Raw genomic sequence first — 16,337 nt, 5'->3', positions numbered from 1 at the left:
CTTTTCTACCACTGTTTTCTACCTATTGTTCCTAATCCTATTCCCTGGAGCTCTAGGTAAAAGGGCAGGGGCCATCTCCTCCACCTTAGGGGTGGCAGAAGAACTGCAGAGAGGGACAACCTGAAGTCACTCAGTCAGAAGCCAAGTGCTTACACCTCATGGACCCACCCCTCTGTGCAGGAGTCTGTGAAATTCCAGGCTATGAGAAGTCATCTGGTCTGGGCTCTAGCCTTAGAAATGCCCAGACCACACAAACTGGGGAACCTCCAGAGAGAAGAGACAACACTCCCAGGACCTCCTCCTCCTGAATGAAGCTGGGAGGTTACAGTCTCAGTCATTCTCTCCTTGATCAGAAAGTTCCTTTCACATGATGTTCAATTCCTTTCCTCTGATTCTTTTCTGGCCTCTAACTTCATGAAGAAAATCCACAAATCAGTTCTGGCCAGTAAGTAAAGGAAACCCTAGAACAGGACTCAAGATGGCCAAGTTACAGCCTACTTCCACTGGAACTACAGCCAGGCATCTGGATCACGTGCCTGGGCAAAAGGGGTCCATTCCAGGGGATAGCACCCTTAACACTGCCAGGTGTTGTCTTACCTGTTTGAAGTTGCCATTTTTCCTTTGCTCCCAGTCCATCATGTCATGAAAGATGGGAATCATGATATTCCGCACTTCTGGCTGTGGGACCAGTGTCACACCCAGAAAAGGACCAATCATTCCCGGAATAAAGTGGATCTTATGTTCACCTGAACAACAAAACCCAACAGATATTAGTTTATGCTTGCTTTGCTCCTTCCATAGAAGCTTCCCAAGTGGGGCCACAACACATGATTTGATCTTCACTGGAAGCATCTGAGAGCATAGCAAGCTCTCTCCCCTATAGATTTCTGAGATACCCGCTTCGTTTGGCTTTTTAGAGTTCATGGATTAAACTGGACCAGTACAGTTAAAACAAACGTTCAACAGGCACAAATTCTTTCCAAAGAATTTACTGGGAGGTTCTACAAACTATCTGAAAATCATTCTGAGGTCAAGGAACAGAGTTCACTACTCTAGACAGAATAGGATTTCTGAGTACACTGTAATAGTTTCAGATAATCTGTTCATAGTGTTTATTTAGCAAGGAAAATTCATCTATTTCTACTTAAACACAATGCACTATCCCTGGGGTTTCTGCCTCTAGCCCAGAGGCATTTAAGTGATAAGGATGTTCAGTCCCAGGTCCAGCCACTAGTGATCTGAAATCCATAGGCCTCTTCATTGCCTGTGCTCAAGTGTGCCCAAGAGCCCCCTCCTGAGTTAGCAGGAGCCTCCTGCACAGCCCTACCCTGACAGACTGGCTGAGAGACTCTCTGTGCACCCTCCAACCCCCACCCCTTGTCTTCACACTGCATTTTTTTTTTTCACACTGCATTTTTGATGGTAGCATTACATTTATTCAGACCAGCTTGGCTGATCCCTCATTTTTCTTAATGAGGCCTTTCCATGGGAAGTGTGTGGTGACTCTCCCTGTGACTAGCTTGTCATTTGGGCATGTTCCCAGAAGCCAGGGCCAGTCTTGAAGACCGTGGGAGAACTTTTCCTTGTAATGGTAAAGCGAGTGAACCATCTTCCAGAGCTCTGCTTTCAGTACTTCAGAGACTAAGGAGACAAACTGTGGGCCTGTGCAGTGACTGTTATGGTCAAGTAAAATCAGTTCTTGAGAACTAGAAAATGTCATTTCCACCCAAAACAATGAGGCAGGAATGGCTTTATCAGGCAAATTTGACATGTTTTTTGATTTCTTCCATGTTAAAAGCCTATTTAAAGAGCAACTGTTAGCTCTGAGGCAGATTCTGCATATTCCAATCTTGGTATTTGGTACAGTTGCTAGTCCCATGTGTTCCTGGGAATTTCAGAGTCATCTTCGGGGTTAAAATCTATACCTGGACCATGCTGGATGCAGGGAGTAAGAGCACTGAAGCTAGAAAGCTGGTTTGGGGAAACGCATCCCCACTCATGGACGGAAGGCCCTAGTGCTGGCAGGAATGCCTTGCACCTTGCCTGCTGCCTCTAGAGTTGTGACTGGGATGGTTAATGGAGAACTATAAGATTTTATGGCCATCATTTCTAAGACTTCAGAGCCATGAGCTTAGTTGAAAGCAGCCTTCACTAGGAAGAAGAGCAGCAGCTTCTCTAGCATCCTGACAGGCCACTAAGAAGCTTATAGTATCAGAGGATGGCCCACCTAGTCACCAGGGCAATCCAAGGATTCTACCCAAAACTGACAATTTGAGATCCAAACCAGCGGATATTAGAGAAGCTGTAAAGAGAAGCTGTTGAAAGAAAGGAGATGAAAATCAATCTCACCTAGAGGCTGCAATTCCTTTCTTACACGCAATTGGCAGCAGGAACCTCGTCTGGATGCCTGAATACCAGAGACCCAAGAAGTGTTTCAATCTTTATTAAAATGAATAGCTGCCCTTGCTCACGTGCTGACTATCTCCAAGATCTATGCTTGTGGGCCTGTATCATCTGGACTGGGACATGAAGAGCACAGAGGATCTTATAGTCTTAGAGCCTCATCTTCTTCTTTTCCTTTTGACTTTGGTTCTCAAAAAAGGGATTGTGCATATGTATTACTGGGGTCTTATTTCTCAGCTTAACTCTCCCTGCCAAGGGCTTTGTGCACATGTGCTACACTATACCATCCATCTGAGGTGTTATGTTAAAGATATGTAAAGATCTCTTGGGTCTGAATTAACATTCACAAAACCTGGGGGACGTAATTAGTCTTGTCACTTTTTATTTGGCTATGCAGTATGTGTAAGGGAAAAATATGGAGAAAAGACCTACCCAAATTCTGCCACATGCTGAACAGTTCATAAGCCATCATCACACGCATGTCCCCATACCTGGGAATAGAACACATGAACCAGCTATTAGTGGGAGAAGGTTCAGGAAGACGGGGCTACAAACCCCAGGAGGCCAGTACTTCAGCACTGTTTCTAAAGCTTCCCAAAATACTAAGTCTTTTGGCTCTCAACTGAATTCTTATACTTGGCTCCTTGGGAGGCTACCTCAGTGAGAACCATGTGGACTTCTTAAGGAGCCCCTTATGGAAACATAACCCCATCTGGGCACATGGTAGGAAGATGAATAAGAGACATATGTCTTACTTATCTAGAATTTTCTTCCTCTTGGTGGAAGTAATGATTTCTAGCTGAAGGCTTGGCTGATTTATGAACAGAACTGCCAGGCTAAAATAAGAATTCCACACCTAGAGAGAGAGAGAGAGAGAAAGAGGAAATATGTGAAAGCCTGAGTCCTTAACCTTGCAAGGAGAGATTCTAAATATATGCATGTAGCACAGAATTCATTTTACAGTGTTAAGATCTTGATTTTTTAAAAAATATCTTTTCAAACGGGACTTTTTTCCCCCCTTTCTTGACTTGCCTGAAACCAGTAGTGTTGATTCTGGACTAGAAAACAAACTCATGGATGTCTGGCTCCCAACACCTCCAATAGGGGTCTTCTAGGTCATACTCTAATTACTATCAAGCTTGGAAACTGATACTATGAACATATTAAGAAAGCCCCAACCACTTAGCAGACACCTAGCTGAACCCTTCTCAAATTCCTGACCTGCAAACTTGTGAGCAAAATAAAATGGTTGTTTTAAGTAAAACAAAAACAAAACAGTGAGCTTGGTTTCTGGCTTTCTAGGGTTATTACAAAGACAGTGATGGATTTTAGGAGCTCCTACCTTAAAGTCGAAGTCTGTCTCTGTGAAATTCTTGTGCAGTGCAGAAGACAGATACTGGACTGTAGTGACTATAATACTGTAGTAAGGGAACAAGGTGTTGGCAGAGTTAAAAGACTAACGATGGCATCCTATAGCTTAGCATCAACGGTCTATGGCCCGTGTGCAAACTTCTTGAGTACAACTAGCTCTCGTGTAAGGTGTGACTTTAAAGGAGAGAGAGAGATGGCACAAACCCCACAAAAAACCCAGCTTGGAGAAATGCCCCACCAGTCGGTTCTAGACCTAGCTCTGCCATTACCTGGCCTTGGCACTACTTCTCTCTGGGCCCCAGTTTCCCTGCCTATAAAAGGAGGGGGATGAGGTTTAATGGTTCTTCAAGGTTTCTTCCAGTTCAAAGAGTGATTCTAGTATTTTGGGGACCTTGGATAATGAACATATATTATGACCACCAGAGGACTTAGAGTAGCATTCTATTATTTTACTTGATAATAGGGGTTTATAGTTATTAAACCTCTACTTTTATCATATACTATTATTTTCATGTATAAGTCATTTGATTTCAGCCTTTGATCTAGAATATCACTTTCAATTTTCACCTGGGCACATTTAAAGGGCAATGGGAGGCTGATTTGTTAGAACCGAGGGCACAGGTCAAGGGAGGGAGAAAGTGAAGTGGGACAGGCAGGTAAGGGTTTGATTACAGAGGGTGCTGGATGCCTGGCAAAGGAGCTTATATCTAACAATGACCACCGAAGCCTTGGTGCAGAAGAGGGGCAAGGCAAAAACGGTGCATTAGAGAGACTAGTCACCAGCAAACAAATTTGAAAAGTAAAAGCTTTGAAAGAAGAGGCTGCTCCTGCAGAATGGGCTGGAGAGCCTGAAGTGCCCCGACTAGAGCTAAGAGAAGCAAGAGGGGGTCAAATGGAAAATCCACTATTTAAGGAAATATCTGTGCAACTCTGTTTAAAACCCTTCCTCTGTTCTGTATTAAATGTTTGCAGTTCTGAAAAAAGAAAAAAGAGTGCTATAAAAGGTACAAAGTAGAAAGACCATGCTGACACCTTGGTAATATATCTAACAAATAATTTCACCGCACTGCATAATGTCAACATAAAAGGCAGATCAGAGGGAGCGGGCAGTAGACTCGAGAGTGGAGGCCAAGTGGCCTTCTCCCACAAGCAAGCACCTTACCACCCATATTACTTGTCTGGTTTGTCAGTTAGAAGCACAGGGTAGAAATATGAATGGGGCAGACAATTTGGGGTCAGCCTTAGAGTGAATTCTGTGGCCAGCGTTAGAAGTGGTCAGAGAGAGCCTCACAGCCAGGTCTCAGGTGGGTAATTAGCACTAGTTGTGGGAGGCAAGCAGTGTCTGGCAGACAACACAAATCAAATCAAGAGGAGGCCTTGGGATACTGCCTGAAACTACAGAGCAACAGAGGCCAATGAACAGGCCCTCCTCAAGGAGGAGCCCTTCTCTGGGTATTATATTTCTCATTCTTAAAAGTTCCTTTTCTATCCTTACCATGACATCGTCTGCCAGGCACTTAGATTCCAGTTTTAAACTGTCTTTGACTATTTCTTCTCCTTGAACTTTGGTAAATGGCCAAGTCCTGCTGATTGTGCCTCCAAACATTTTCACATTTGCCCTCTCCTCTCTGTCCCCATGGCTTCGACCTTGATTTCTGACTTGCTTCTTCTCACACATATACACACTCTCCTTAGTCTGGGAACAGTTCTGTGGATGCTGGTGCAGGGCCCTTCCACACTCACTTGCTTGTGAGAAGTCTCATCACCATCCAGTCCCGAGGAAAGACACTCATCTTCATCAGGTTCCGGAACACACAGAAAATCTTCAGCAGGAATTCCTGGTCCGAGAGGAAAATCTGATGTGAGACACCACACCTCTACCACTGCAGCATACATTTCCTCAACAGGGCTCTCCTGACCTCTAGACCATGAGAATGGATGGAACCAGTAGGTGAGACTCTGGTTCCCTTTGTGAGCTGCTTTTCTCTTAGAGGGCTGCATGAGAGTGAGGTCTGGGCACTTTCACAGGCCAGTCCAAAACTGGGTAGAAGAGATGCACTATAGCCACTCAGCCCAGTGCCTAACGACCAAAGCACAGGGGGTCCAGCAGAAATGGTATCCACCAGAGTCCATCGTTCTCAATCTTTGGGGCATGACCCCAGAGCACTTGACTATAAGAACTTGCTTTCCTGGATGTTAAGAACGCATTGACAAGAGAAGCACTTTAGGGATAGCAGAGTAAGTACCTCCAAAAATGTGCTCCTCCATGAAAGCAATGAGAATAGTCACAAAGACTGGTTAATGAAAGGCTTGCAACAATAAGAAGTGTTATTTAAGAAAAATGGTTGAATCTCAGTAGGAAAAGTGAGCTTTATTGTGTTTTAACTTTCCCCATTCCCATCCCCTCTCTCTCCCTATCTTCAACGTATCCTTGAAAATAAGCAGCTGTAGAACCATGGTAGTAGTAAAAACCAGCACCCTAGCAGTCACTAGAAGGGACAAAATGGTTTTGGAGCTCCCCAAAAAGTGCCATCCCAAGAGAATTGTTACTGTTTGATCTGTTTGGTAGCAACCTGGGAAAGCCCCATTCAGAGGGCTTAATTGACTGGACTCAGAGTTCACTAAGTGAGAAAAGCCTTATCCCTACTGCAGTTGTTGAAAAAATCAGCCATAATAATTTAACATCCCAGCTTCATGAAGCAATCATATCAGTTGGGACAAACAAGAGAGTGGCCAAAACACTTAAAAGAAAAATCTGGGTAATGAGACATACACTTGGGGCTTTGAAAAGCTCTGACATATTCCTAGGAATCTAGAAGGCCACATATGTGTACAGGGCTGTACACATCCCCAGGCAAGACCTAAGAAGCCTAATCTGTCGCCTCTGGCTGACTTTGAGGCTCTATGCAAGCAAGAAGTGAAGGCTAAGGCAGCAACGTAAACTGCTGAAGCACTGAAGGTGAGCCCCAACCCCACACAGAGACACTTAGCAAAGTGGAAGACTCATTGATTTAAAGTGTTTAAGGAAATCTCTGTCTAGTTATTAAGCTGATCATTAAGCTAACTGAATGAAAACTTCAGGGGCTGCACACAACAAAAAATGCAGACATTAAAGAATTAGTCCAGGAAAGTCACTAAACAAACAAATATCAGCAACAAAAGTGAAACAACAACAAACCCTGGGGATGTGGGCAGGGGGAAGGGAATCTGATTTCCAGACTTGCTACATTATTTAAATTGTCCAGTTTTCAACAAAGAAATTATAAGATGTGAAATGAAACAGGAAATTATGGAAACATACATAAGATAGATATAAAACAAATTGCAAAATGGCAGGTGTAAATCCTCTTATTGGTAATTACAACAAATGTAAATGGGTTAAGCATTCCAATCAAAAGGCAGAGACAGGAAGAATGGATTAAAAAATAAACATGATCCAATTGTATGTTATCTACAAGATACATAAATACTTTAGATTCAAAGACACAAATATATTGAATGTAAAAGGATAGACAAATACATACAATGAAAATAGTACCCAAAAGAAAACTGGTGTGGCTATGTTAACATCAAACAATATAGACTTTAACAAAAATTGTTAATAGAGATTAAAAAGAACATTTTATAGTGATAAAGGAGTCAGTTGGTATGGAAGACATAATTATAAATATAAATGCACTTAAAAGAGAGCCTCAAAATACAGGAAGCAAAACCTAACAAAACTGAAAGGAAAAACAGACAATTTAACAATGACAGTTGGAGACTTTAATGTACCATTTTCAATAATGTATAGAACAACTAAATAGAAGATCAGCAAGGAAAACGAAATCTTGAATGGGACTTCCCTGGTGGTCCAGTGGTTAAGAATCTGCCTTCCAATGCAGGGGATGTGAGTTCAATCCCTGGTCAGGGAACTAAGATCTCCAGTGCCACGGGGCAACTAAGCCCACATGCTCTAGAGCCCACGCACCACAACTAGAAAGCCCGCGCACTGCAACTACTGAGCCCGTGTGCTCTGGAGCCCGCATGCCACAACTAGAGAGCCCGTGTGCTGCAACTACTGAGACCACATGCTCTAGAGGCCATGCATCGCAACTATAGAGAAGTCCGCATGCCGCAATGAAAGATCCTGCATGCTGCAACTAAGATCCTGCGTGTCACAACTAAGACCTGATGTAACCAAATAAATAAATAAATATTTAAAGAGAAATCTTGAACAATACTATATACTAACTAGACCTAACTGACATCTATACAACACTCCATCCAACAATAGCAGAATACACACATTCTTCTCAAATGCACACAGAAGGATATGTGCATTCTCTTCTTTAGGGTAGACCATGTTAGACCATAAAGAAAGCCTCAGTAAATTTAAAAGAACTGAAATCACACACAGCATGCTCTCCAACCATCATGAAAGGGAGTTAGAAATCAATAAGGAAAGAAGGAATCAAGAAGGAAATTTAGGAAAATTTTTTTAAATGTGGAATTAAACAGTACACTCCCAAATAACCAATGCATCAAAGAAGAAACCACAAGGAAATCAGGAACAGCTTTGACATGAATAAAAGGGAAAACATATCAAATCAAAACTTAAGGGATGAAGCTAAAGATTATAGCTGTAGTGCCTATATTAAAAAGAAGAAAGATCCCAAATAAATAACCTACATTACACCTTAAGAAACTAGAAAAAGAAGAGCAAACTAAAGTAAGCAGAAGGAAGGGAATAATAAAAATTAGAGCAGAAGTAAATGAAACAGAGAAGAGGAAAATAGAGGAGAAAATGAAACCAAAAGTTGGTTCTTTGAAAAGATAACAAAATTGACAAACTTTTAGCTAGTCTGACCAAGAAAAAAAAGGAGAGAGAAGACTCAAATTACTAATATTAAGGACAGGACTTCCCTGGTGGCGCAGTGGTTAAGAATCCACCTGCCAATGCAGGGGACACGGGTTCGAGCCCTGGTCCGGGAAGATCCCACATGCCGTGGAGCAACTAAGCCCATGCACCACAACTACTGAACCTGCACTCTAGAGCCCGCAAACCACAACTACTGAGCCCGCATGTTGCAATTACTGAAGCCCGTGCGCCTAGAGCCCATGCTCTGCAACGAAGAGAAGCCACCGCAATGAGAAGCCTGCGCACCACAATGTAGCCCCTGCTCGCCACAACTAGAAAAAGCCCGCTTGCAGCAATGAAGACCCAATGCAGCCAATAAATTAATTAATTAAAAATAAATAAATAAATAATAAATAAATAAATAAAACTTAGGGATGAAAGAAGGGATATCATTACTAATGTTACAGAACTAGAAAGGTTTATAAGGGACTACTATGGACCAAATGCATGCCAACAAATTATATAATCTAGATGAAATGGACAAATTTTTAGAAAGATACAAACTACTAAAATTCATTTAAAGAAGAAAGAAAATCTGAGTAGACCTATCATAAATGAAGAGATCAAATTAATAATTGAAAAGCTTCACACAAAGAAAAGCACAGGACCAGACGGCTTCACTGGTGAATTCTACCAAATGTTTAAGTTAGAATTAATACCAATACTTGTCTTTTTAATTATATCCACTTTGAAAGTGAAGCAGTATCTTACTGTGGTTTTGATCTGCATTTCCCTAATGACTAATGATGTTGAGCATCTTTTCAACTGTGTACTGACTATTTACATATCTTCTTTGGGGACATGTCTATTAAAATCCTTTGCTCATTATTAAATTGGGTTATTTGTCTTTTTATTGTTGAGTTGTAATAGTTCTTTATATAATAATACAAGTCCTTTATTAGATTCATGCTTTGCCAATATTTTCTTTCATTCTGTGGGTTGTCTTTAACTTTCTTGATGGTGTCCTTTGAAATAGAAAAGTTTTTAATTTTGGTAAAGTCTAACTTATCTATTTTATCTTTTGTTGTTCCTACTTTTGGCATCAAATCTCAGAAACCACAGCTAAACCTAAGGATTTAAAGATATACTCCTATGTTTCCTTCTAAGAGTTTTACAGTTTAGCTTTTACAAATAGGTCTACGATCCCTTCTGAGTTAATTTTTTATATGGTGTGTAGTAGGGGTACAATTTCATTCTTCTGCATGTAGATATCAAGTTGTCCCAGCACAATTTGTTGAAAAGACTCTTCTTTCCTCATTGAAACTGTCTTGGCACCATTATTGAATATCAATTGACTGTAAATATAAAGGTTTATTTCTGGACTCTCAATCCAATTCCATTGATTTATCTGTCTAACTTTAGGTCAGTGCCAATCTTGATTACTGTTATTTTGTTGTAAGTTTTGAAACTGGGAAGTGTGAATCCTCCTCCAATTTTGTTTTCTTTTTCAAGACCATTTGGCTATTCTGAGTTCCTCACATTTCCATATGAATTATGGATCAGATTATCACTCTCTGCAAAAAGACAGCTGGAACATTGATAGGTCTTGTGAAGCCTGTTTCATGAGCAATCTACAAATCATCTGTTGAGTTCATAAGAAAGGGAAGAGTCCTGGTTTGCTGACAACCAGTGTGGCCCAGAGTAGCCTCTCACAGAGGCACATGGTCACAGGGCTGCTATCAGTCAGGGAAAACTTGCCAATGTTACTGGGGTCTGGATCTGTGGGAATATTGCTGGCTTTCAGCTTCTGGAAGCCATGCAGTCAGCTGTGAAGTGAGGCTGGTACATCTTATACCCTTGGCAACACTGGCCACTTGCACTCACCCTCTGGCAGGGGAAAGACTCCTGGGTAGTCTTAGTTGCATGCTTCCTTTCCCGGGTGAAAGGTCAGTTTTTCTGCCTACCTTGAGCTCATCTTTGCTCTGGAAGTTGTCCAGGAGGTGCTGGTAATGGGTGTCACACATCTGGCGGAGCAATGAGAGAAGGCAGGACACATACTCGCCCTGGGGACCAACCCAAAAAACACTTAGCAAAGCCAATGACAAGAGCTGTGTTCCCCCAATCCACAGAGGGCAAGGAGAGAAGGAAGGGTCTGAGATGGCCCCAATGATCATGAAAGGGAAGGTGACAACTCTGGCCCTGAATATGAATTTTCTTTTCAGCTAAGGGGGGCCTGAGGGGTTGGGAGTTTTAATAAGACCTCTGCAGCATGGGGCTAATTGAAAAACCTTAACCTATAACAAAGAAGTACTGCCAAGTAAGACAGATAGTCTAGCTTTTTCCTAGGAAAGTTTTGGCTTCATAGTCCTTTGTCATTATATGTTGCCAGGGTACCATACTGAAGTCTGGAGGGGCTACTGGGAACAGGGCTCTCAGCCTTCTCTGGACAGAATCTGGGCTCTGCCTATCCTGCTGGGCTGGAGAAGCCCTTCTACAAGGATCTCCTTGGGGACCTCCCAGAGCTTACATGTGATTACTGGACCAGGCAGATGGAACACAGTAGATCAACATAACTCTCTGGAAAGCAGAAGAGTCAAAACGGACCTTTATGAGTAGATGAGCTAATGGCTTTAAGTAAACATTTAAAGATAAAAAAATGAGTCTTTAAAATTTCAAGTTCCAACTGGGGTACATGGATGAAAACCCCACCTTAAGGACTCCAAAGACTCATCTCATGGAAATTTTTGGCACGGGGCAGCTGAGCATGGCTTCCCCTTACAAGGTTGCCTCCTTAGAACGGATGGAGGAAAAATTACTTCATTTGGGCAGTTTTCAAATGTTTTTAAACTCATGGGAATTTGACAACAGTTTTTTAGTCTCTCAGATCCTTTTTAGACTCATGAAATTATTATACATACATGTATTTAAAATATATACAGGTACATGAACCTCAGTTTTATCTGAAAAAAATGGACATAAGCCATAATTTATAGATTTGTTGTGAGGATCAGATGCATTAATGTACATAAAGCATTTAAGTAAACAGTTCACTACATAAAGCCGTGCTCAATAAATTGTTGCTATCATCTTCATCAAATCCATATAAAATAGATCACTTCTTTAGTACTGCTAATGAGTTAATATTTGTAGAGTGCATAAAGCAGGATCTGGCCCACAGCCAGCACTGTGTCATTGCTGGTTAGAAGGATGGGCTGCCAGGACATGCCAGGGTGCATATGTTTTTACCTACAGTGAGGGGGTCCTGAATAGGGGTTCCTAAAAGAGCAGATATTCTTTCCAAGCCCAATGCTCCAGAACTCACGTCTGCTCTTTGCTCTCCCTAACATGCTGGAGCTTGGCTTGCTCCCATAGAAGGTTTTCTACAAAGGGATCATTGTAGTCTTCCACCTGCCAACTAGAAGATTCCAAGCAATCTGTTTATCATGTTCCAACATCAGGGCTAAGAAGTCCACTCTGTATAGGGGTGGGGGTTCTGGGGGGTGTCTCTTTGCCACACCTGAGAAGCTTTCCCAGTCTGTTTCTCTTCTAATTCGATCATAGGATATCATTGTTCAGTAATGCCAGCCCAATTCTACCTCATCACATTTCTCCTGATGCTAGACATTTAGATACAAACACTATGGACAAAAGCGACTAATTTGTAGGTACAAGCAAATTGTGAGAAAATAACTGTCATGCACATCATTTATAAGAGCCTGCTCCTAGAAGGAATAGTCTATATTTTTCACCTTCAACCTCTTACTATGTCTTTGCTTTATTCCACATTATAGAAAATGACTTGGCTCAAATGCAAAGGCCAATGGAGGTGGTGTGCAGGAAAACAGGACAGGAAGCATCACTGGCTCTGCCCCGAAGTAGACTCCTGTGAGTATGCACCTAGAGCGTTCAGAGTGGAGATGGAGTCCGACTCGAGAAGGAAAAAGGGCAGCATGCTGACAACCAGGCAGGAAGGGAAGCTGAGATGAAGGTGGTGTGATGGTGAGATGAGGTTTGGTGTGGAGGAACCCCAGGTTAGAAAAGAAAGCAAGAAAACCTGAATGTTAGTTACTAACAGTGATCTCCGCTGTGCACTGCGGGCACCGCTGCCCTCTTACCGCCTCCTGAGCGTGCGATTTGCTCATGATGGTGAGCAGAGTCTGTAAGAGCACGTCCAAGAGGCTCTCCACCATCATTTCTACCTCCTCCATGACATCTGCCTCCTGGAGTGAGCAGCGAGAAAGCACACCGTTAGTGCCAGACCTGCTGACGTGCAGCTGCCAGTACTTACTAAGTCAGCCACATCAGGAGAGGTCTTCTGACTTAATTCTCAACACTGAGCTCCTGGCCTCACTGGTATGCAGTGTCAAGGAACCTGGAACAATGGCTCTGAAAGGAGGTGAGGCACACCTGCTGCTGCTGCGTTGGTTTGCTGGCTGGGGCCTTACCCTAACGTAGCACCACCCTGACACCCACAGTTGTGAACCTCAGACAAATACATTAATTTCAATATACAGGGCAGAAGTGAAGGTTCTAAGTTAAATGTTTTCTTTGATTTTCCTAGAAAAGTCAGGAGGAAGCACAGCACTGCTGACTAACATTTTGAGAAAATGGTAAAGAATTCACACCACGGGGTGTGGTGGCAGCACCTTTACTATTGCTAATGCACACAGAAGTATCTCAGTCTTTCTGAGAACCATTTTCTCCTTGAGTGACCTCAATTTTTGCCAGGCCTGACTGCTGCCCAGATATGCCACTTCTAGCTCCTTGGCATTCTTGCTCACGTTCCCTGGTCCACCAGAAGGACTCTGGTCTCAGTGCGTCTCTTTCAGGCAGCCTCACAAAAACAACGGAGCACGCCTCCTCACTAAGGGCTGCTTCCCAGTCACCAGGTTCTGAATTTAGGCAGAGTCTGTGCTATCTTTTTATAGACCTCTCACATGCAATCTCAAACCCTGTAACTTGATTTTCATTATCTCACAAGGAGATTCCCATTGCCTCTTCTCCAGTCTCTTTATATTATTACTGGTCCAAATGTCCATCCATCCATCAACCCACCATTCAGTAAGTATTTACCATGTGCCAGTCACTGTTTGAGAACTGAGTATACAGAAGTGAACAAGAAAGGTAATATCTCTGCTTTCATGGAGCTTAAATTTCACCCACCCTCCATCCATTCAATATAGTTACACTGAGCCCCATTCCACGTGAAAAATTTGAGCAGCTCTTGGGACCAAAGTCTTCTTTCTCATTTGCTGAACTGATCATAACACTCTTAAAACCTGTGATGGCTCTTTGAGTAGTTGTAAGCAACTAATTGCACTTGACTCTCTAGCCCCACAAACACAACCAGATCATCTCCTTCAGGTTTTTACCTGTTCCCATTCCTCTGCCATTCCTCCCCTACCCTTTCTTTTCCCGTTCAATTTCTCTCTTTCCTTTAGCAGTAAGCCTCCCATCCCAAGTCTGACCCTGGGTTACCAGTACACCTTACGTGCCTGGTGTTGCTTCTCTGAGGCCTGATGGGAAAGAGAGCTGCCAGGCCTTGCCTGGAGCCAAGATCAAACAAAAGGGCCACTACAACCATCACAGTCACTCTGCCAAGCTGGGCCCCCACCACCAGATGGTACTTTAAGTCTGGATACCAGAGCCCCCTATTGAGTCCTTGTATCCTGTTCAAACCAAGCACACTCTTTCTTTTCAGCATCTCTCCTGCTCTATCTTCCTGGATAACCTAACCTCGTATGTTCCTATCACTTGGCTACTGGCATTCATTTTAAATGCACTTGAAATTTTATTCTCCAAAAACCTTATCTCAACTTAATAAGATGGCGTAATTAAAAACTCATTCTTGTTTTAAATTTCTTTATATTTTCCTATAGTTTCCAAATTTTCTAAAAGAAATATGCATTCCTTCCATTATCATAAATATATAAAATAAATATAATTAAAATAAATTCCTACCCTTATTCATGCCTGATACATGTTTTCCCTCCTTTCCTACCTCCCTTCCCTCCTACCACAGATCTCTTCTAAAAAATAAAAATAAAGAAGAAAGAAAATAGGCAAAAGCACTACTAGTTGAAAGCTGACCCCTAAAGTACAATTCTACCATCCCATGAGGCTCAGAACTCTTGTGGACAACATTTATCTCTCGTACACCCTGCTCTCATCTGGCATGGTATAGGAATGCCATGTGGGTGGAATCAAGCTGCCAGGAAGCTGCCAGAAAAGTCTGAATGAACAAGCTGCCTCTCAGCCTGGGCCTGCCTCCCTGTGCTTGTGCCTGAGTATCCTTAGAACACTCCCAGGAATACAGAAGTAATACCTTTTGACAGAAATAGAGCATGCACAGGATTGGGCTTTTTGGTACTACAGATAACTTATGTTTCTGGGTGTATTTATGGCAGTACAATTTTTTAACATAGCAAGACTGTTGTGTTGAGAAGCCTGCTGGGCACACATAGGGAGGCCTCCATTCACTTGGGAACCCCCATCACTGATGAAAGCTTCTCTGACTGGGAAGTGTACAGAGTGATCTTTGTTGGTCTGCCTCTGGCTAAAGTAACACAAGACAGGGACAGAGCTTAGGGTGGGGAGTGGAGCGGGTCTAGGGCCACTACCAGAGAGCTGGTCTTGACGATGGAGAAGATGCTGCCAAGAATCCCTGAGCAGATTAGCAGCTCTTTCTGCTGCCTCAGGTGAAGGTGAATGTGATGGAGAACCACAGGAAGCAGGATGCGGCGGGATTCTGAGAGAGAAAACACAAAGGTGAAGAAGCCCTTCAGAGGAGAACCAGCTACCTTTGGAAGCAAGTGGCAATGTGGGATGCAGCTGGTCTCAAAGTAGGTGGGGCTGAGACTGCAGCCAAGCTGGAAATCACCCCCTTCCCTTATGTGGGCCTAAGAGCCCACTTCCTGGACATTTTAAGACATTGCACAGCATTATCTTTCTATCTCTCTTTCCTTCTTTCTCATTTCAGGCCTAAATATCTAGGGCATGTTATTCAGGATAATGTTAGGAGATTGCTTCCAAATAAAATCTCTTTACTGACTAGACTCCAAATTAAAAGCACAGATTACAGTGAAAACCCCATTTAAATGACACAGTTCTATGAACTACACTGATTTTTTTTTTTAAATAAATAAATTTATTTATTTTTGGCTGTGTTGGGTCTTTGTCACTGCGTGCGGGCTTTCTCTAGTTGCAACGAGCAGAGGCTACTCTTCATTGTGGTGCGCGGGCTTCTCATTGTGGTGGCTTCTCTTGTTGCAGAGCATGGGGTCTAGGCACACAGGCTTCAGTAGCTGTGGCACGTGGGCTCAGTAGTTGTGGCTCGCGGGCTCTAGAGCGCAGGCTCAGTAGTTGTGGCGCACGGGCTTAGTTGCTCCGCGGCATGTGGGATCTTTCTGGACCAGGGCTTGAACCCGTGTCCCCTGCATTGGCGGGCAGATTCTTAACCACTGCATCACCAGGGAAGCCCTGAACTACACTGATTGAACTTACAGACTTGGTATGGATTATAAATGGTCCCTCTTCACAATGCCCTGGATGGCGGCCTGGCACTTCCACCCCCGTAAGTTACGCACTCTGCGTCAGCCATCGGGCCTGCCTCCTTTTCCCCTCAGGCTTGTGGGATGCTACGTGTATCCACAGCAATGAAAGGAATAGAAGCAGGACTTTTATCTTGTCATAAGCCTGCGATAATCAGCTAAACCTCATTGTC

The 16,337-nt window shown here is 42.9% G+C and overlaps 1 protein-coding gene across 4 annotated transcripts in view; it reads right to left on the bottom strand.

Moving 5' to 3' along the window:
- The window catches only part of DOCK3 (dedicator of cytokinesis 3), a 390,231-nt gene that overhangs the window by 47,037 nt on the left and 326,857 nt on the right, over window positions 1-16,337 (bottom strand). For 3 of the 4 annotated variants that reach the window (XM_082414877.1, XM_082414875.1, XM_082414878.1), the window contains exons 25-32: window positions 15,235-15,362; window positions 12,688-12,834; window positions 10,579-10,677; window positions 5,518-5,612; window positions 3,746-3,821; window positions 3,159-3,259; window positions 2,836-2,894; window positions 598-746 (exon numbers count right to left, since the gene is read on the bottom strand). In XM_082414877.1, the coding sequence (XP_082271003.1) occupies window positions 598-746; window positions 2,836-2,894; window positions 3,159-3,259; window positions 3,746-3,821; window positions 5,518-5,612; window positions 10,579-10,677; window positions 12,688-12,834; window positions 15,235-15,362 (854 nt within the window). The remainder of the gene's footprint in view (window positions 1-597; window positions 747-2,835; window positions 2,895-3,158; window positions 3,260-3,745; window positions 3,822-5,517; window positions 5,613-10,578; window positions 10,678-12,687; window positions 12,835-15,234; window positions 15,363-16,337) is intronic. The other variant, XM_082414876.1, reaches the window with a different exon arrangement.

This window comes from Balaenoptera physalus (assembly GCF_965194825.1).
Source record: "Balaenoptera physalus genome assembly, chromosome: 11".
In the NCBI taxonomy this organism is placed as follows: domain Eukaryota; kingdom Metazoa; phylum Chordata; class Mammalia; order Artiodactyla; family Balaenopteridae; genus Balaenoptera; species Balaenoptera physalus.
This window is presented reverse-complemented; position numbering and strand designations above follow the sequence as displayed.